The sequence below is a fragment of the Sciurus vulgaris genome (assembly GCF_902686455.1).
Source record: "Sciurus vulgaris genome assembly, chromosome: 2".
Classification (NCBI taxonomy): Eukaryota; Metazoa; Chordata; class Mammalia; order Rodentia; family Sciuridae; genus Sciurus; species Sciurus vulgaris.
The window spans coordinates 47,067,861-47,090,639 of record NC_136462.1 but is presented as its reverse complement, the minus strand read 5'-3'; the positions used below and the strand labels follow the sequence as shown (position 1 = coordinate 47,090,639).

The 22,779-nt window shown below is 35.3% G+C and overlaps 1 protein-coding gene across 13 annotated transcripts in view; it reads left to right on the top strand.

Annotated features, from left to right (window-relative positions):
- KTN1 (kinectin 1) overlaps positions 1-22,779 on the top strand; it is a 109,090-nt gene that overhangs the window by 26,837 nt on the left and 59,474 nt on the right. For all 13 annotated transcript variants that reach the window (XM_079128537.1, XM_079128535.1, XM_079128534.1 and 10 more), the window contains 6 exons: positions 4,798-5,350; positions 8,621-8,758; positions 10,125-10,295; positions 10,975-11,105; positions 18,117-18,233; positions 20,465-20,605. In XM_079128537.1, coding sequence (XP_078984663.1) covers positions 4,828-5,350; positions 8,621-8,758; positions 10,125-10,295; positions 10,975-11,105; positions 18,117-18,233; positions 20,465-20,605 — 1,221 coding nt within the window. In that variant the 5' untranslated portion in view covers positions 4,798-4,827. The remainder of the gene's footprint in view (positions 1-4,797; positions 5,351-8,620; positions 8,759-10,124; positions 10,296-10,974; positions 11,106-18,116; positions 18,234-20,464; positions 20,606-22,779) is intronic.

Below are 22,779 nucleotides of genomic sequence, written 5' to 3'. Positions count from 1 at the left end.
TTTTTTCTTTTCTAATCTTCTTTTTAACTCTTAAGATTGATACCTTTAAACTTTAAGAATTCTTAGATTTCTTTGAACATTAAATATGCAAAAACTAACTTGCTTAATCCTAAGCATGTCCTGGGTTTAATTACACCTGCATTTACACATTCTACCTTTTTTGATAATATATTTTAGAGGACATAAGTATTCAAACCACTTTTATGAGGCTTTATACATATATCCTCAGGAATATTGAGATTTAGAACCTAAACATCAGCATCATTTTTACATTGAGATGTATAGCAAAAACTCCTGCTTAAGTAAGAGCTATGATATCTATATTCAAGGAAGATACGACTGGGTAGTCAGATCATACCTATTTACTTCCTGTAACTCTTTGGTTAATGTGAAATTAGGGCTTATGCACTATTGAAGAGAGCAAGCCTTTTTCTTTTTAGCATTTGGATAGGACACTGATGACCAGCCTTACTCTTGCAATATAATTTATTTTTTGCAGTAACGAGTGCCTTGAATTAAAGAAAGCATCTACTTTGTTGATATTTTATTGTCAAAGCCACAACCTAACATTCTGATATTGACTTTATTATAGTTCCATATTCTTGATGTATCCCACCACAACATTATAATGTGCCTTGGTGTGGATCTGTTGTAATTTTGTGCATTTGGCATTCTGTAAGCCTCTTGTAGTTGATTTTCCATTTCATTCTTCAGGTTTGGGAGATTTTCTGATATTATTTCATTGAATAGGTTGTTTATTCCTTTGGTTTGTATCTCTGTGTCTTCCTCAATCCTGATAATTCTTAAATTTGGCCTTTTCATGATATCCCATAGTTCTTGGAGGGTCTGTTCATGATTTCTTACAATCTTCTCTGTCTTTATTTTCAAGATTAAATATTTTGCCTTCATTTTCTGAGGTTCTGTCTTCCAAGTGATCTGTTGGTGATGCGTTCCGTTGAGTTTTGTTTTTTTTTTTTTTTTTTCATTTTGGTTTATTATTTCCTTCATTTCAAGGATTTGTTTGTTTTTTTTCCAGATTCTCTCTTTGTTGAAATGATCTTTTGCTTCCTGCAGTTGCTCTTCCACGGCTTATTGGAGTGATCATTCATTGCCTGCATTTGCTCTTTTCTCATCCTTTGCTTTGCGAATCATTTTAGTTAAGTATATTCTGAACTCCTCACATTTCTTCTACCATGCTGTCATTGGATTACTATAGAATCTTGGTTTGTTTGAAATACTTTCTTCCCTTGTTTTTTCATGTTGTTCACATTATCTTCCCCTCTAGCAGTGCAGATCTGGGGTATTACAGATCCCCCCTATAGGCTTATAGTGACCCTGCAGGTTTCCAAAACCTCTTCTTTAAGGGGGAAAATCAATATTAGCAGCACCCAGTACAGATAATATGCAGCCCTAAACCAAGTAGCCCCTATGAAGATGTTAATGATGTCATAATAAACAGAGAGGATGAGTTCAATTATTATCTATAGTATAACAAATAGGTTTGCAATGAGGTGTGCAGTTTCTAATGGAGGACAAAGAGGTTGGGGAGGGGTATAGGATGTAACTCTTAATGGAATAAGAAAAGAATATATAGCAGTTCTAGAACATGGGAAGAGTGAAAGTGTAATCAAAAGAAGTTGGTTGTTAGCATGAGAAAAGAGAGAAAGAGATTCTGATGAAAGAGGTAAACAAAAGGAAGATAGAGTAAGAAAAAATAAAGAAATCAAAACTTAAAAATTTTCAAAAAGGAAAAAAAAATCTATACTATAACAGTCATATACTTTTTTTTTCTTTTTTTTTATAACATATTTTTTTTTTATTGTAAACAAATGGGATACATGTTGTTTCTCTGTACATGGCGTAAAGGCATACTATTTGTGTAATCATAAATTTACATAGAGTAATGTTGTTTGATTCATTCTGTTATTTTTTTCCCTTCCCCCCACCCCTCCCACCCCTCTTTTCCCTCTTTACAGTCCTTCCTTCCTCCATACTTGCCCCCTCCCTAACCCTAACTCTAACTCTAACACTAACCCTTCCCTATCCCCATTATGTGTCATCATCCACTTATTAGCGATATCATTCGTCCTTTGGCTTTTTGAGATCGGCTTATCTCACTTAGCATGATATTCTCCAATTTCATCCATTTGCCTGCAAATGCCATGATTTTATCATTCTTTATGGCTGAGTAATATTCCATTGTATATATATACCACAGTTTCTTTATCCATTTATCAATTGAAGGACATCTAGGTTGGTTCCACAGTCTGGCTATTGTGAATTGAGCAGCTGTGAACATTGATGTGGCTGTATGTCTGTAGTATGCTGATTTTAAGTCCTTTGGGTATAGGCCAAGGAGTGGGATACCTGGGTCAAATGGTGGTTCCATTCCAAGTTTTCTAAGGAATCTCCACACTGCTTTCCAGAGTGGCTGCACTAATTTGCAGCCCCACCAGCAATGTATGAGTGTACCTTTCTCCCCACATCCTCGCCAACACCTGTTGTTGCTCGTATTCTTGATAATCGCCATTCTAATTGGGGTGAGATGGAATTGTAGGGTGGTTTTGATTTGCATTTCTCTTATTACTAGAGATGTTGAACATTTTTCCATATGTTTGTTGATTGCTTGTAGATCTTCTTCTGTGAAGTGTCTATTCATTTCCTTAGCCCATTTGTCGACTGGATTATTTGTATTCTTGGTATAGAGTTTTTTGAGTTCTTTATAGATTCTGGAGATTAGTGCTCTATCTGAAGTATGATTGGCAAAGATATTCTCCCACTCTGTAGGCTCTTTCTTCGCATTGCTGATAGTTTCCTTTGCTGAGAGAAAGCTTTTTAGTTTGAATCTATCCCAGTTATTGATTCTTGCTTTTATTTCTTGTGCTATGGGAGTCCTGTTAAGGAAGTCTGGTCCTAAGCCGACACGTTGAAGATCTGGACCTACTTTTTCTTCTATAAGATGCAGGGTCTCTGGTCTGATTCCAAGGTCCTTAATCCATTTTGAGTTTAGTTTCGTGCATGGTGAGAGATATGGGTTTAGTTTCATTCTGTTGCATATGGATTTCCAATTCTCCCAGCACCATTTGTTGAAGAGGCTATCTTTTCTCCATTGCATATTTTTGGCACCTTTGTCTAGTATGAGAAAATTGTATTTATTTGGGTTTGTGTCCATGTCCTCTATTCTGTACCATTGATCTACCTTTCTATTTTGGTACCAATACCATGCCGTTTTTGTTACTATTGCTTTGTAGTAGAGTTGAAGATCTGGTATTGCAATACCCCCTGTTTCACTCTTCCTGCTAAGGATTGCTTTAGCTCTTCTGGGTTTCTTATTCTTCCAGATGAATTTCATAATTGCTTGCTCTATTTCTGTAAGGTACGTCATTGGGATTTTAATTGGAATTGCATTGAATTTGTATAGCACTTTAGGTAGTATGTCCATTTTGACAATATTAATTCTTCCTATTCAAGAGTCATATACTATTAAAACCTCCCAGTCTTCAGTAGCCTGATGCATGAGAGGTACCTGACAGTGAGCTTCCAGTCTCCCCACCAGGCATCTCGGGATGGGATTGGCCCCACCTGAAGATAGCAGCTTCTGCTTCCAGGATAATCCAAGATGGCTACACTGGCTTCCAAACATGTTGGCAAATGGGGAGCTGCAGCACAGGGCATGGACACCAAGTGTGGGGTGTGGTTGGTGGGCTGGAGGTCCTGAGGCAGGTCATGGTCAGTCAGGCTTGGGGTCCTACAGGTCCTAGCTTTTGTCCCAAAATGGTGGCACCTGCGTGTAACCAAACCTCCAGGTACTATGACAGTGGGCTTCCAGGCAATATCAGGCAGTTGTTGATCTGCTGGCGGTCTGCAGGTGGACCTCTGGCAGTGGTTGATGGGTAGGTGAAAGGCAGGCCATGGGCAGGCAAGAGGCAGGCAAATGGGCAAATGGAAGATGATAGGCGGCAGTCAGTGAGCAATCTGCACTCAAAAGGTCGTCAATATGCTGGCAGACTGCAGATGATTGAGGTGGACAAATGGGGTAAACAGCAGGGGATAGATGAGCAGCAAAGACTACCTCACAGAGAAACAGATTTTGCTCTGCTTGAAACCTGAGTTAGGGAGTGACGAACGCAGCCTTTCTCTAGTCTGCCATCTTGGATCCTCCCACCACAACATGAAGCTTTTAGTAACAGAACAAACAGAATAAAGAGAAGAATGGAGGAACTTTAGAGGGAAATGAGAGGGAGAGGAGTATGAAAAATGGAATGAGACAAATATCATTACCCTATGTACGTGTATGATTACACGAATGGTATGAATCTACATTGTGCACAACCATAGAAACAAAATGATGTACCCCATTTGTGTACAGTGAATCAAAATACAGTCTAAAAAATAAAAGAATAAATTAAAAAATGGGGTGAGAGTGTAGCTCAGTGGTAGAGCACATGCTGTGCAGGAGACTCTGGATTGAATCCTTAGCATCACAAATAACCCCCTCCCCTAACAAATAAAAAATGATATTTGGGAGGAAAAAATTTCAGCTTCCTCCCATTAGGATCTTTTCACATGATTAACACATGGAAGGATCTACTATAAACACTTTTTTCTAGGTACCTCACATTTCTTTTTGTAGTCAGAATTGTAGTTGGCAGAGTAACCAAGTACGTGATTTAAATAGCTAACTTGTTTACATTGTGTAGATTTGTAGATCTGAAATGCCATTTGAAAGAGCAGGGGTTTTGTAAATTTAATTTTTTTATGAGACTGACTGGGCTTGTTTTGTTTTTGTCCATTTAGGTTTTATAGGTTCACATTAATAAAAGCACCATGGAGTTTTATGAGTCAACATATTTTATTGTCCTTATTCCTTCAGTAGTTATTACGGTAATTTTCCTCTTCTTCTGGCTTTTCATGAAAGAAACATTATATGATGAAGTTCTTGCAAAACAGAAAAGAGAACAAAAGCTTATTCCTACAAAACCAGATAAAAAGAAGGCAGAAAAGAAAAAGAATAAAAAGAAAGAAATCCAGAATGGAAACCTCCATGAATCTGATTCAGAGAGTGTACCTCGAGACTTTAAATTGTCTGATGCTTTGGCTGTAGAAGATGAGCAAGTTGTACCTGTTCCATTGAATGTGGTTGAAACTTCAAGTAGTGTTAGAGAAAGAAAGAAGAAGGAAAAGAAACAAAAACCTTCACTTGAAGAGCAAGTCATCAAAGAAAGTGATGTATCAAAGTTACCTGGCAAAAAAGTAGAACCTGTCCCAGTTACAAAACAACCCACCCTGCCCTCTGAAGCAACTGCCTCAAAGAAGAAACCAGGGCAGAAGAAGTCTAAAAATGGAAGCGGTATTGTAATATATTTAACTTTGTTGCATGATTGTATTGAGTTTGAACCAAAGATTATTCTTTTCATTGCATGTTTGCCTTCATTAACATTAATTACTATTAGAAATTAGTGTGATCATAAAATAGCATTTTAAATTTCTTATGAGTATAGAAAAGACCTTTAACGGAAATTTTTAAATCTGACTTTGGTTGTTCTATTAAAACCACAAAAGGCTTATAATTGTCAGCATTTGGAAATGTCTACATTTATTTTAACCAGCACTTTGTAATCAGTGTGATAAGGAGTAAGGATGAAAAGATCGTTTTTTTATCATATGTTAATTATGCAAACATATATTATATGTCCGTTTTACACTAGATATTATACTAGGTGCTGGGGCTGTGGAGGTGAATAGTGCATTTTCCAGGTAGTCACATGCTAGCTGTAGACACAAACATAAATAGGTTATTATAAATGAAAAGTTTATTATACTAGTCTAGGTACGTCTTAACCAGTGTCAGAATTCTAAGGCAAACCACTTACAGCAAGTAGTATGGAAATTAATTTTAAACTTTGAATAAATGCTAGCTAGGATTGGGGTGAAATAGGGTTATTAATAGGTATGGTCAGTTCTTTGTATCCATGATTCCATATCCTCAGATTCAGTCAACTGTGGAGTGAAAATATTAGAAAAATATTCCATCTATATTGAACATGTATGGACTTTTTTCCCTTGTCATTCAAATATTCCCTAAACAATGCAATATTACAACAGCAATTTATAGTATTTGTATTGTATTAGGTATTCTACATACGCTAGAGAAGATTTGAACCTGTGTGGGAGGATATGCATAGGTGATATGTTAATACTATGCCATTTTATGTAAAGGACTTGAGCTTTTGCAGATTTTGGTATTGGGCAGGGATTGAACCAGTCCTCCATGGATATCAAGGAACAGTTATACAGTGGAAAGAACTTGAGAAATGGGAAGCATGGAACTGAAAACAGTTTGCTTGTCATTTGTGTATCTTAAAAGAATATTAAATTGGTTTTATTGGATTTTAAGTATTTGCTTGCCAGCTATGACCAACCACAGTACTAGAGAAATACTATATCTTTTAGTGAGGGAAGGACATGTAAGCCAGTATCAAAATGTGTTTTACAAAGGAAATGTATAGAATACAGAAGCCAAAGCAACTGTTACTTATAGGAAGTAAAGGAGGGTAAGTCTTCAGAGAGGAGGCAGTGTTTAGCTGGGTCTTCAGTATACATCACTTCATCAAGAAATAGTGGGTCTCATACCACATTGACAGCATTATTATGTGTAAGATCACAGAGGTACAAGATTATAGTATATTGTTGAGCCATGAAATAGGAGGTAGAGCGCAAAGCTGAAAAGATAGCAGTAACTGACTAGATCATGGTGATTTTTTGTAAACTGTCCCAGGAGCTGAGACTTCTTAGGATAGCCATTGTTGAAGATTTTTAAGCAGGTTAGTTACATGGTCAGATTTATATTTTAGAAAGATTTCTTTGGCAGAACTTGTGAGGACAGATTTCATGGGGCAGTAGGCAAACTACTTAAGAGGTTTTACTTTTCCAAAGTTAACATGTGAACTGAGGTAGAAGAAATAGAAAGTAGAGAGGTATACAAAGGAAGAATGACATTACTGACCTCATTATATAGGTGTCTGGCAGATAAAGGAGACAGGATCAAAGCTGATCTGCCAAGTTCTGAGTTAGTTCAGGGTAGGCAAACTATAATCTGGTTAAATATGGCCTTCTTCCCATTTTGTTGTGGTCTGTGAGCCAAGAATAGTTTTGTTATTTTTTTTCCTTTTGTGATGGTGGGTGTTGAACCCAGGGCCTCATGCATCCTAGGTAAGTACTCAACCACTGAGCTTCCAAGTTGTTTTTACATGTTAAATGGTTGGAAAAAAAATCAAAGGAAGAATCATACTGAGAAAGGTAGAAATTACGAATCAATCATTAGTGTCCATATAGTTTTTTTTTTTTTTTTTTTTTTTTTTTAACACATTCACATACATCTGTGACTAGTTTCGCAGTGATGGCAGACTTAAACACTTGTGACAGAATCCGAATGACTTGCTACAAAGCCTAACGTATTTACTATCTGGCCCTTGACAGAAAAAGTTTTCCAACCCTACACTGGTACATGGTTCTTAGCACTAAGAGAGGGAATATTGGAGACTTTGATATGAATGGAAAGGAGAATGCTTTTAGTTTATGGTTCAAGTGTCTATGTCTGCTAGTAGGGTGTGTAAGTGAGGGTAAGGCTATACAATACATTTAGAAGCCTTGAGCATGACGGTAGTAGTTAAAAGTCATGGGTATAGATAAGATCATCCAGGGAAGTATTTAAATTGAAGGTATTGAGAAGCAGTTCACAAAGGAGTATTATGAGTGGAAGAATAATTATTGGAGCTGATAGAGAATTTTTTTTAATTATAGTAAAATACATATAGTATAAATCCTGCCATTTTAACCATTTTTAAGTTTGCAGTTTTGTAGTGTTAAGTAGATTCACGTTTGTGTAATCACCACCAGCCATCTCCAGAACGCTTTCATCTTTTCTAGCTGAGGCTCTTGACCTGACCCATTTAACACAATTCCCCACTTTCCCCACTCTGGAAACCACCTTTCTACTTTCTGTCCTATGAGTCTTTAGAAAGTTCAAGTTAGTGGAATTATAAAATATTTTCCTTTTGTGATAGGCTTATTTCACTTAGCATAATGGAGAGGAATTTTAAGAAAAAGGTGAAGACAACAATGAAATGTTCAGGAGTAATCAAATAAGGACTAATGATTATTATATGTAGAGTATGGCATTTGGAACACTGGGTACCTCAGTTAATCTTTCATGGAAAGGAAGAGCTAAAAACCAGGTTGCAGTTTGTTGGAAAATGATGGGTAGAAAAAGAAGTACAGACTATTCTTTTGTCAGTATAGAAGGGAATGGGTGTGGGAGACTGGGAATTACAGTGGTAGTGAATTTTATATTTTAAAATGATAGAGACTTGACCATGCCACAGGCTAAGATAGGGAATGGCTCTGGAATGGGATATAAAAGAAGAGGAAAGTATATTGAAGAGCTGATGTAGTGGAGTAAGAATGCTGGAATGAAAAATTAATGGTAAGAGCATTAAAATTTTTATTAGATTTTAAGATTTTATTGGTAAAGCATTCTAGAAATTATTCATTAATGATTGCATTGTTTGTGATGTGGTCATTGTTTGCTATGATGATTTTCTTTTTCTGTTTGATAAAGATGACCAGGATAAAAAGGTGGAAGCTCTCATGGCACCTTCAAAAAAGCAAGAACTATTACCCCTCCATCAGGAGACTAAACAAGAAAGTGGATCAGGAAAGAAGAAGACTTCATCAAAGAAGCAGAAGACAGAAAATGGTGAAATATGTAGATACATGTTTAATAAAGTATGCTAATTCTAGAGAAGTTCATTAGGACTGGGACCCTGAAGCATGCTCTTTACCTCAGTGTATTATATGCTACAACAAATGTAATTCTAATACAAGTCTGAAATTCTCTGGCCTGTGGCTTTGCATTGCTTTGATAGATGGGTCTAGTATAAGTTTGTGATGAAAAGTGTTTGAAATTTAAAAAGAGAACTATCTGTAAATGTTCCCATTCTTGGTTTTGAAAAATAGTAGCATATAAACTTGTATAGACAAAAAATATTCCTGAAATATTTGTACTTTTTAATATCACTTTAGATAATAGTTGAGGACATTTGCTAGCTCTGGCATTACCTTGTGTTCCCTATTTCCTAAACAAAATTTGTATGTGCATATATGAGAAACATATAATTAAAAGTGACAGAGCAATCTTAGGGTTTCTGAAATTTTCAGGGAAAACTTGACTATTAAATATATATATGTAGATTAAACAACAACAATTGCCAAATAATATTAGACTGTGATATCAACTAGTACTAGAAAATAGTAAATTTGGAATGTTAAGAGGTGAATTTCTATTTGCATTAAAATTAGGACATCTCAAACAACAGGTGGAAGGGAAATATCTGAATATATTTGATAAAATTAAACATGATCAATTTTAAATAAAAAAGGATTACAGTACATGAAAGATTTTTTTTTCAGAGGTAGGAATATAGATTTCCATCTGCGTGTAGAAGTCTGGATCTCTAACCAGTAGATGTCAGGCTTAATGATTAAACTCTTATTCCTCACATTAAATAAAAACTAAATAGAGAGCTTCCTTCCTTCACTTTTAATGTTATTCTGGAAGTTTGGTCAAGTGTTGTAAGAAGTGCTGTGGAAATTAGAAACAACTATTAGAATTGAGAAGCTATGTGCAAGGAACAATGATAGTGATTTTTGTATTTAGTTTGTGAAAGGAATTAAAATTATCAATTGCAATAAAAATTCAGTAAATTATCAGCATAAATAAAATTTAAGTTTTTCATGAGCACTAATTAAATGTGAATAAATTCTTACATTAAAAAAGAACAAATGAGAACTAAGAGTGTCTAAGAAATATTGGATACTATTATAGGAGGTGCACTATCCATTTCAGAATTCAAAAGTGTTCTATAAAACAATATTTTGTAAGAATATTGAGTTGGTACAGTTAGTGTTTTATTTGTTAAATAATGATTTAAATTGAACTAATATTGGAGATTTGAAAATAACTACATTTATCATTAAATTTAAGGGTATTTATTTGCATGTTGTTTAATCATTGTTTTTAAAAACCCAAAGTAATTATGATTTTGTTGAACTTAATATTGCAGTCTTGGTGGATGAACCCCTTATTCATGCAACTACTTATATTCCTTTGATGGATAATACTAACGCAAATCTTGTGGTAGATAAGAGAGAAGTTATTGATCTGATTAAATCTGACCAAGTAGAAGGAATCCAGAAATCTGGGGCTAAAAAATTGAAGATTGAAACTGACAAAGGTAATATAATATAATTAGTTACATTGTAATGTTATATTTTTGAGTCATTTATGGAGTCAAGTACATTTCTCATAGAATCAGTGTGTTGCAAAAGACCAATAGGACTCTTGCAGTAAAAGATCAGTTGGTAGTCTTCAGTCTTCTAGTCTGTCTTTCTCAATGTTTTAGGCCTGGACACTGGAATTTGACTTGCTCAACATCTCCCTGCTGTTTTGCTATCTGGTGACTTTTCCTTGCTACTGTTATCTTTTGTGAGATTTCTAGGCTAATTGGGATGGGTGAATAAAGGAGATTTTTAATGTGGATTGTTCTAATGTCAGGATTCCTTGTATATATTTGGTCTTTGTTGAATCAGATTTCACTTTTACAATTTGGAACTCATTTTCTCAGTATTGTTAATGAAAATATTATGAATATATGTAAAACAGATACTAACATACACTAGATGCTTAAATGATCTCTTTAAAAAGAGCATGCTGGCATTTTAGAGCAAATTTTTAGTTAGTGTAATTTTTCCATAGTACAAATGATACACTTTTTTTTCCCTCTTAATATTTATGATTATTTAAAGTATAAATTACTTTCTGGGTCATGAATTCTTGATGTTTACCTTTGTTGAAGTTATTGCTTTTGTCTTCTATGCCAATTGCTTTCTTTTTCTTTTTTTTTTTCTTAAAAGAAAATGCTGAAGTGAAATTTAAAGATTTTCTTCTGTCCTTGAAGACTATGATGTTTTCTGAAGATGAGGCCCTTTGTGTTGTAGACTTGCTGAAAGAAAAATCTGGTGTGTTACAGGATGCTTTAAAGAAGGTAGGTGTGTTTATTGATTATGGGCACATTTGTGAGCAGTAATTAGAAGTTCATCCAGCAGTACTTAAACCAAAGCAATTAATTATTTTCTACTTCCATTCTTAATACCCTAAACTGCATTGTCACATCTAAATTTTGGAATGTCTTCAGAAATTATTTCATAAATTCATGTTAATCAGTGCACTTATTTAGTAAAACATCTTTTATATCAACTGGCAACAAAAAGCCGTTGCTTAAAATAAGTAAGGTGATTTTAATTCCTTTAAAGTCATTTGTCTAAGCTATATAAAGCTTTGCTCTGTCTAGAAGTGTTGAAGTCAAGGTCAGATGATTTTTGGACAGCATGTATGGAATGTTTTTGTGATTGAAGATAGTGCATTCAAAGAAATCTAGAGGCCTTTGTTGTTTTTAGTGTGCACATTTGTGGGTAGGTAGTATTCCCCTTCAAAAATAAATTATTTGCATTGTAGAATTACTGCTATGAATGATAATTTAAAAATAAAAACCCCAAATGAAACAAAACCCTGTGGAGTTAACATTATTTTTTACAGATATGCTTATCATAATCTCATGTGTAGTGTGTCATACTGGTAAAAGTGACAAGTTTTCAAGTGTTACATAAGATGACATAGTGTCTGGTATTCAGTTAGGTGGTTGACTAAACTCTCTTTGTTCTGAAAACATAGTGTACACATACATGGACACTCTGCCTGCCTTCTTACCTTCTTTAAAACCTTGAGTGGTTTAATTTTTTTCTTAAAATAAGGACCACTGTAGTCAGTCATCACCTCTCAACCGGATTACCTACAGTAGTATACAAATTGATGTTTCTGCATTTCCTCTTAGCCCTCTGTTTTTCCCATATATCTGCAATGTGACTTTTAAGAGGTAAATCAGGTTACCTACTCACTGCTTTAAAAACCCTTTGGTGCTTTTCTCCTTGCACTTAAGAGCATAATCCTAATTTCTTAACAGGCCTATGTCTACTCTTCTCTACAACCTCATCTAGTAACACTTTCCCTGTCACCTCACTGCTCATTCCATTTTATCTGTACAAGGTCTTTTTTGTGTCTTCTAACATGCCACACTTTTTCTTGTTTTTCCCCCTTCCCCAGTTTTTTCTCATGCTTAATTCTTCTTTCAAGTCTTTACCTTAATATCATTTTCTCATATAAACCTAACCAGACTTTGCAGTATAAATTGTTCTCCCTGCTCTTTGCTCTCATAACTGGACTTTTCTTGTCATAGCATTAGCATTCTCTTCATTCTTCCAAGTATCTGTTAACAGTGCGTTTTATAAGTTTGGCATTGTACTGTGTAGTATGCTGGTTAGACTGTCTGCATGTGGTGACAGCAGTGGTTCAGAGTAAGCAGGTGTTTGAGGGCAAGTCAGTAAATGGTAACTCTATGTGACTTTGACTACAAAGCCAGATTTTTTGTTTCTGTTTTTAGCAAGGAACTTTCTTGATATTTTTGATTGAAGAATTTGTTCTTTGGTTTACTGTATTATAAGTGGTGAGTACCTATCTAAAGAGTTCTTAGTTATTTGTGGGATTGGGAAATGCTCCTAGCAGGAGAAAGCCTCCAAGTTAAATTATTACATTACTCCCTAGCTGTTTAAAATTACTGCCTTTTAAAATTAAAAACAGTGCTTTAAGAGTTTCTCTTTTTTCTAAAGATGTTGGTGACTTATGGGCATAAGAGTAGTTATTTTATTGTCTGAGACAATTTTGAACTGTAAAGATTGAATGATAAGTCAGATTACCCTTGATTTCTATTTTCAGTAGGTCTAGAAAGAAGTTGTGAAAGATAACATTTAACATAGGGCAGGTGTTTTGAGTGTTCACATTATCCCCTGCCCTCTTCCTTGGAGCTATTTGGCCTTAGATTAAAATCTTGCTTGGTTCCTTATAAGGTGGTTTTGTTCTCTACTGAAGGGATTCTGCTTTTATAGGCCTCCTATATCTGAGAAAGTCGAGGTAAGATTAAGTTCTCCCCTTTCCTGCCATGGAAATTAAGCTGTGGTCAGACTTTTTACGATTTCAGAGTCCCAGAGGTAAATGGATTCTCACACCTAATTGAGAGCAGTTCAGAGCAAAGGGAATATTAAGTGCAGAGGCACCGGCATAGGACAGAGGGAAGTTAGAGGTCTTGCACTGACGAAGAGTTGATGACTCTTTTCTCATTAGAGTAACTGAATAGGTGTGGCAACAGTGGCATTTGTGAGTAGTTTACAGAGGTAGAGAAAGTAAAGGATCATGGAATTTTAGAAAGTTGTTAGACATCTCATGTGCCATTTAGGTGGACATAATTTATTTCACAACTGAATTTCTGTTTTTTTTTTTAATTCATTTTTATTGTAAACAAATGGGATATATCTTGTTTCTCTGTTTGTACATGAAGTAGAGGCATACCATTTGTGTAATCATACATTTACCTAGGGTAATAGTTTTTGATTTATTCTGTTATTTTTTTTCTCTCCCCCCCACCCCTCCCACCCCTCTTATCTCTCTTATCCCTTTTATCCCTTCCTCCATTCTTGCCCCCTTCCCACCCCCTGTATGTGTCATCATCCACTTAGCAGTGAGATCATTCGTCCTTTGGTTTTTTGAGATTGCCTTATCTCACTTAGCATGATATTCTCCAACTGCATCCATTTGCCTGCAAATGCCATAATTTTATTATTCTTTATGGCTGGGTAATATTCCATGGTATGTATGTATGTTGTGTGTGTATATATATGGAGATATATATATATATCACAGTTTCTTTATCCATTCATCAATGGAAGGACATCTAGGTTGGTTCCACAATCTGGCTATTGTGAATTGAGCAGCTGTGAACATTGATGTGGCTGTATCTCTGTAGTGTGCTGATTTTAAGTCCTTTGGGTATAGGCTGAGGAGTGGGATAGCTGGGTCAAATGGAGGGTCCATTCCAAGTTTTCTGAGGAATCTCCATACTGCTTTCCAGAGTGGCTGCACTAATTTGCAGCCTCACCAACAACGTATGAGTGTACCCTTTTCCCCACATCCTCTCCAACACCTATTGTTGCTTGTATTCTTGATAATCACCATTCTAATTGGGGTGAGATAGAATCTTAGGGTAGTTTTGATTTGCGTTTCTCTTATTACTAAAGATGTTGAACATTTTTCATATGTTTGTTGATTGCTTGTAGATCTGTGAAGTGTCTGTTCATATCCTTAGCCCATTTGTTGATTGGGTTATTTGTATTCTTCATGTAGTTGAGTTCTTTATATATTGTGGAAATTAGTGCTCTATCTGAAGTATGAGTGGCAAAGATATTCTCCCACTCTGTAGGCTTTCTCTTCGCATTGCTGATAGTTTCCTTTGCTGAGAGAAAGCTATTTAGTTTGAATCTGTCCCAGTTATTGATTCTTGCTTTTATTTCTTGTGCTATGGGAGTCCTATTAAGGAAGTCTGATCCTAAGCCAACAAGTTGAAGATTTGAACACACTTTTTCTTCTCTAAGATGCAGGGTCTCTGGTCTGATTTCAAGGTCCTTGATCCATTGTGAGTTGATTTTTGTGCAGGGTGAGAGATAGGGGTTTAGTTTCATTCTGTTGTATATGGATTTCCAGTTTTCCCAGCACCATTTGTTGAAGAGGCTACCTTTTCTCCATTGCATATTTTTGGCACCTTTGTCTAGTATGAGAAAATTATATTTATTTGGGTTTGTGTCCGTGTCCTCTATTCTGTACCATTGATCTACCTGTGTATTTTGGTGCCAATATCATGCCGTTTTTTGTCACTATTGCTTTGTAGTAGAGTTGAAGATCTGGTATTGCGATACCCCCTGCTTCGCTCTTTCTACTGAGGATTGCTTTAGCTATTCTGGGTTTCTTATTTTTCCAGATGAATTTCATGATTGATTGCTCTATTTCTGTAAGGTACGTCATTGGGATTTTAATTGGAATTGCATCTGTATAGCACTTTTGGTAGTATGGCCATTTTGACAATATTAATTCTGCCTATCCAAGAACATGGGAGATCTTTCCATCTTCTAAGTTTTTCTTTAATTTCTTTCTTTAGTGTTCTGTAGTTCTCATTGTAGAGGTCTTTCACCTCTTTTGTTAGTTTGATTCCCAAGTATTTTATTTTTTTCAAAGCTATTGCGAATGGGGTAGTTTTCCTAATTTCTCTTTCTGAAGATTCATCACTTATGTATAAAAATGCATTGGATTTATGCGCATTAATCTTATATCCTGCTACTTTACTGAATTCACTTATGAGTTCTAAAAGTTTTCTGGTGGAATTTTCTGGTTCCTCTAAATATATAATCATGTCATCAGCGAATTTCTATTGTTCTGAAGTTGAAGAAAGGTTTCCGTGGGAGTGATTTGAAACAGTTCACTATTACTAGTAATACACATGAATCTGGGACGTGATGAAAGCTCAAGAAGGAACCCTAGGAAATGCCAGGCATTTAAAGGGCCAGGGAAGTTACCCCAAAGGATACTGAAGAGGAGCAGGAGGAAAAACACCAGGAGATGGTGGAATCTCAGAAACTTAGGGAAGATGAGAGTTTGGGGGTGAGAGTGTCAACAGTGATGCATGCTTTAGAGAGACCAAGGAAGATAAAGATTGAAAAACTGGGTTTGATAGACTTAGGAAAGCAGTTTCATTTCAGTACTAGACTATATAACTGATAAATTAACGGGAAAGGGTGACTGTGTGTCTACTATAAGTAACCTTATCTGGGAAGGGAAAAGCAGAGTGAAAACTAGAATGGTTGCAGAATTGGAGAGGAGATATTGTTTTGTGTGTGTGTATGTGTCCTTGTGTTTATGTTGCAAGACATTTGTATTTTACGTGTAGAGTGTAGGTTAATATCCTGGGCTGTAGAGTCAAGTTTTCTTGAATTCACATCTGAGCTCTGTCAGTTTAGACTTTATGACTTTGGATAAGTCAGTGCCTCTATTTCTTCATCTCTAAAATGAGAATGATAATCAGGCTTTGAGAATTAAGTGAGGTAATGCTTGTTTAGGTGCTTGTTTCTAGTATATAGTAACTGCTTAATAATTGTTAATGTGATTACTAAGAAAATATTTGATTATTATTTTTAGCTTTGATATTTAAATATACTTGCTTCTATTATATAAATTTTTAACTTTAAACTATTAAGAGTTTTGGCCCTGTGCTATATAATAGGAGGAACTTCTGTTTATACTCATTTTTCCCTACCTTCTCTCCTCCTTCCTCCTTGATATTTGTCAATTGTAGTATTTCCATTTGTTGGTTACTTCATAATATTTAACATATACCCTGATTATAGTTTCCATGCTTTAGTCTTAATTCTGTAGGTAAGTGGTAGCTAAATACCAGTTATTTTGTTACAGCTTTTTAACACTTCTTTAGATTGGCTAAAGTTGTTTTTCTGGAGTTTCTTCAAAAAGATCTCATGGAAACTCTTATTTCCAAAATTTTGTCAAGTTAAGATATTTCTTTATTGTTTTGTGCTTGATGATAGTTTGGTGGGGTATAACATTCCTGCATTTCACTCTGTCACCTTGAAAATTTTTTAATGGATTTATTATTTTACTGTTTTCCATATTCATATTACCAGGTATAGATCTGAGGCTGGCCTGAATTTTGTGACCTTTTCATGTATTTTTTTGTCAAACTGCACTCTGAAAATAAAAACATTTTTTGGGTAATCAACAGTGTTTATTTATTGGATTTTCTTACTGCTGTACTATAAAAACATCAGGGGAGTCAGTTTCTTGGAAGTTCATCAGTAATTTAACTATAATATGACTTGACATTGACCTATCAGTTTTCTCTTTCGTATGGCTTACCTTTCTTGTTATTAAATTCAAGTAAACCATAATTACGAGAAAGTTTTCTATGCTGTCATTGAAATAATTGAAATCATTTGTATCAGTTAAGCACATGGTCTCCTTTGCCTGTCTTCCTTATCTTGCTTATCTTTAAAAAACCAAAACATTACATAACCAAAGAAAACTTCATTTCTCCTTTTTTATTTGCTCCTATCCACTTTGGACTCTGTGACCATTACTATTTTCAGTTGCATGTTCATTTCAGTTTGTTGTGTTAATTTAATCATTTCTTGGATGTTGTTACTTTTACTTTCACTGTGAGTTTTACCAGCTTTGTTTCATTTCATTTTGTGGTCTTATTCTTTTCTCTGAGCTCCTTTTTGTGAGCTCTGCTCACTAGTACACCTTTTCCAAGAGGAATGTACCCCTTGGATCTTCTCTGTGTTGGATGTTGATAATTGTGAATGTTCAAGACTAGTTGGTGTTGTTCTTAGGGTCTGTATGTACAAATGAGTCCTTTTGCCTTTTTTCCAAGATACAAGACTTCGGGTCTTAACTATAGAATCGCTTTTCATTCTGCCTCACTATCAGCTGTCTTTAGTATTGTCTGTTTGATTTATTTTTCATTTTTCCTTCTTGAAGACTGCTTTAAAATAAAGTTCCTGCATGGAAACTTTGCACTTGTTCCTCTTGTCAAATGTGGTATTATTGTTTTTACCTTTCCGAATATACCTGTTAAATTGAGAGAAGTAGGCACCTCCATAGCCTTGGGCATATTTAGACAGAGTTTTTGAGTACCTGTGTTTGATCTTTGCTATTTTTGTTAGTCTTTCCTGGAATTATGCTTTGAGATTACAGATGACTGTTTCATTGGTAGTAGATAGCATTTTGTTTTCCTAATCTCTTTTAATCTTCTAGAAAGGAATGATGGGAATTACTATTTTGATTTGGGGTTTAAAACTAGAAGCTCTGTGATTCTTTGTAAAAATCTGTGTCTTGATTGGTTCATACCTAGTGAAATATTGAGGATATATTACATATGTGACTTTTTTGAATTTTATTTCACTGATTAGTTTTTGGCAATCTTGTATATATGTAATACAGAGCTCTACATGGACTAAGGAACACTTGATATCACATACTTCATTTTTACACACTTAATCACACCATGTTCAGTACTACTCATTTTGTATTTATTTCTCAATTGTAGTCAAGTAAAGGAGAATTGGCTGCACTTCTGCATCAACTTCAGGAAAAGGACAAGTTGCTCGCTGCTATGAAGGAAGATGCTGCTGCTACAAAGGATCGGTGTAAGCAGTTAACCCAGGTGAAGACATTCTTATGTTCAAGGGATGTACTTCTTGAATCAGAAGCAATGAAAGGTTTAAAAATTGTCTATACTCCTTTATTTAATTATCTGTATAATAAATTTATACTCCCCCAAAAGTAATTTTCTTTTAGTGTTTTGGAAGAGAAGCGTCTTAACTCTTTCATGATATAACCTATAGTTGAATTATCAATTTAAAGTAACAGTACTAGATATTCTAGTTACAGAATAGCAGCAGCATTCTGTTCAGAAGAATGTGAATTTGTTTTAACTGGATCTGACCTAGGTCTATTCTCCGTAAAGGCGCAAAATTGATCTTTATAAAATTCAATTTGTGGGGTAAATGTGAAGCTTTTATATAGGTGATTTATTTATGGAGATGGTTGTGATAAATTTTTATAATTTTTTTTTTTGTTGTTGTTGTTGTTGTTGGTATTGGGGATTGCACTCAGAGGCACTTGACCACTGAGCGATATACTCATTCAGCCCTATTTTGTATTTTGTTTAGAGACAGGGTCTCACTGAGTTGCTTAGAGCCTCACTAGAAACTCATGATCCTCCTGTCTCAGCCTCCCGAGCTGCTGGGATTACAGGCGTACGCCATCTCACCCGGATAAATTTGTTTTTTAACTTGTAAAATTTATTTTTTACAGACTGCATTTTGATTCATTGTACACAAATGGGGTACATCATTTCATTTCTGTGGTTTTACATGATGTAGATCATACCATTTGTGTAATCGTACATGTATGTAGGGTAGTGATATCTGTCTCATTCCTTGATTTTTCATACCCCTCCCTCTCATTTCCTTTTACATAATATAATTTTTAATCATGTCCTTCAAATCCAAGAAGTTTTAACCTGAGAGGAAAAAGAAAGCAAAACAAACCTTTAAAACTAAATGTAAACTGAGAGAACAGAATTTAAACTCTAGAGAAAATTAGTTCCCTATCCTCCTGAAGCACTTGTTTCTCCTTTTAGCTATTTATGACCCTGTTAACCTAGCTACTTGACAATATCAAAAGAAAGAATGACCTTGTTTGAATGTAAATCCTTATGTGATATTTGAAGTAAATAAAAAAGACAACAGAAACACCTGATTAGATTAATTAAAGTTTTAAGTATGTTTCCTTACAATTGTAAATCTTAGAAAAAATTTTTGGGGATGGGTGGTATTGGGGATTGAACTCATAGGCACTTGGTCACTGAGCTACATCTTCAGCCCTATTTTGTATTTTACTTAGAGACAGGGTTTCACTGAGTTGCTTAGCACCTCACTTTTTGCTGAGGCTGGCTTTGAACTCTTGATCTTCCTGCCTCAGCCTCCCGAGCCTCTGGGATTATAGGTGTGGGATATTGTGCTCAGCTAAGTTTTAGTATTTATTATAGTTTTATGTGACCATCATTTTTTGACTATTTTTAAAAAGCTAAAAATAGTTTAATTACTTTTTGGTTATTTGTTGTGCTGTGTACTTAGGATGTATGTACTTCTTAAAGTGTGTTATATTATACTTCAGTATAACAACTTCGCAAATACCAATAAACACATAAATAAAAATATATAAACTAACTTTGCAAGCAACCACTAATTATGTAAAACTTAAATTTTTCAGTTTCTTAGGTTAGGGACATAAACTAATCATACCTACAGATAACTTTAAATTGTTCAGCTTTCATAGACTTTGATAATTGGTATTTGTTTTAGAAGTTTGTGACTTTATAAACAATGAAATCACCCTTTTAAGATTTGATTTGGAAAGGTGATAAACTTCACTTTCTGACTTACTTTCCCTATTTCACACTTCTGTTCTACCATATAGACATGTCCTCCTTTCTTCCTCTGGGAGAGACACTTCTTTTTTAACCCTTGTAGGACTTGCTTTTTTTTTCTCCTCCCTTGGCCTTTTCTATATACTTAAAGAGAACTGGTACTTGCAAATAACTCTTTTTCCTTATAATCAGATTAGTGTATAGGAATTATTTTACATTCAGTTTTTAAATCTCAAACCAGAAAGTGCATTTGAAATAAAGAGTGGTAAAATGTTCATAATGGATGTTGCTGTGAAGAGCAGGTGAGAGGCAGAACTTTTTTTTTTTTTAACACTTGACTTTGCTTTTTGCACTTGTTTCAGCATTCATGAGCATTCTATTGATGTTAAACTTGTATTATAGTTTTATAATTCCTTTTTTAACAGGTTTTTTTTAATAATTTCTTTTCTGGCTTATTCTAGGAAATGATGACAGAGAAAGAAAGAAGCAGTGTAGTTATAGCAAGGATGAAAGATCGAATTGGAACATTAGAAAAGGAACATAATGTATTTCAAAACAAAATGCATGTCAGTTACCAAGAGACCCAACAGATGCAGATGAAGGTATAGTTTCATTCTTTGAAAATAAGATGAATTGTGTACATTCATTTATTTAGCCAATTTGTAAGCACCTTGTATATAAATGTGTTGGACCATCTATATAAAATGATTAAACCCACTCCTTGTCCTTAAGTAAATAAATTTTCTGTGTGGGAATGAGGTAGGGAGGCTGGAAAAGCAAGCAGATAAATTAACCATGTCTAGAGGTAGGCATTGTGTACTTTGGAGTAAAGGAGATGGGAGGTATGAAAGAGGATTGACAGGGCAGGCTTGTTAGGTGTGAATCCAGAGTATGTTGTCTTCTTTCTTTTGTTTTCCCCCCATTACTGAGGATCAAGCTTAAGGCCCTGAGTTTGCTAGGCAAACACCATATCACTGAGCTATGTCCCTAACCCTGTATTGAATGTTTTGAATCAGTAGGCATTGTCAACACTGAAACTAGAGTTTTGAGATGAGACTAGATCCCCACTTGACCAGTTTCCTTCTTGGTTCTTCTTTAACAAATTTGAAGAATAAAATCCAGGGACAGTCAAGAAAAGAAAGAGTAAATGAAGCAATATTTATTTGAGCAAGAAGAGAGAGAGAACTCCTGTCATGGGGGAGGGGGCTTAATAGCAGAAAAACCCATTTTGGTGTGCTAGCTAGGGGTTTATATGATCTGGGTAGAGCATGGAGCAAAACCTATGTTAAATAAGCATTGGAAACAGCCCCGAAATCACTGATCAAAATCTGTGTAAAACAGGCATTGAAAACAGCACCAAGGCTATGTCTTTGAGTTTTAATCCTTCCTATCAATTTCCATCTGGGTTTACCACCACCTCCCATTTTCTCACATTTGTTTCTGCCTTGGGGACAAAGGAGGAGTTCCCAGATGAGCCTTGAGGTCTGTTATATTTGAAATAGGCCTTGATAGGGCCCATTAATATTTCTTTGAGTTAGCCTCCAGATGTAATTTCTGCATTTGAACAAGGCCTCAGTTGGGGCCCATCATTTCTGATTGCTGACAATTGACTATTCTTATTCCATAGGAGATTGAAGAAATGGACACTAGGTTTAAGAATTACTTGGTGCTGTTCTTTATTCCCATCTTTAGTAATAATGACTTAGTGGGTTGATTTTGGGGCGCAGGATTGAACTTCTCAATGAGTGCACCCCACTCTAATGCAGATTGTCTAACCCTATCACTTTGTGAGATATGCAGTAAGAGTTGTAATTGAGTACCAGGGTTGAAATGAAGAAACAATGATCTAAAGATATTCGATAGGGGCCCCATGTTAAAGGACCTGTGTGTCTGAAGACTGGGGAACAAGGGGAGGAGTTTAGGCAGTGTGATTTGTTAGTATTTCTAACATTACTTGGGCTGTACTATGCAGAATGGAACAAGAGGTAGTTGGAAAACTTCTGTTGAAACTCAGGTCAGAGAGAACAAGGCTCTGAAATCAGATGCTGACTGTGAGGAGAGGAGTTGCAGTAAAACAAAGGAGTTTGTTAGATGGGGCTTAGTGTTAGTGGAGGAGAGAGAGGATAGTGAACGATGACTCCCACAGGTTTGGTTTAGGTGACCTTTTGTCTCTTGTGTTAGTTCATACTCTTTGGCCTATCTTCTGTCATTTTTCATGGAAGTTCAGTTTTTACCATGTTGTCTTTTCCATGTATTATTCATTTGTATGATTCTAGTTAGGTCTTGATGAGTGAATTCTCTCTGTCTTCTACCCTCACCCCCATCACTGATAAAGAGACATTGAAGAACTTGGCATGGCTCTTCTTGTGAGGTGGGCTTATGATACTCCCCTTAGTTTAATGCTCTGAACCAGTGACTTTCTGAAATTGTTATTTCCATTTGCTGACTGAGGCTTCAATTCAAAGATTCTATCCATCCCAGATTTAACATACACTTAAAGTGAAATTCTCTGTCGATCAGGTTGGTTTTGTTTTCTAGTAGTTTAAAACATTATTTTCCTTAGGTTTGAATCCTTTAACTTCTTTTTGCCAGTCTACAAATTGGTCTGAATCTTAAAGAGACTTTATGTGTAGTACTCTTGTTCTGAGATACCTCAGTTTATTTCATATGTTAATAATTATAGCCCCTTATTAATAGGTTTCTCTTTTCCATTGTAATCTGTAACTGGTACCAGATTATGTTTTATAAAATATTTCTTTGATCATATTGGTAGTCA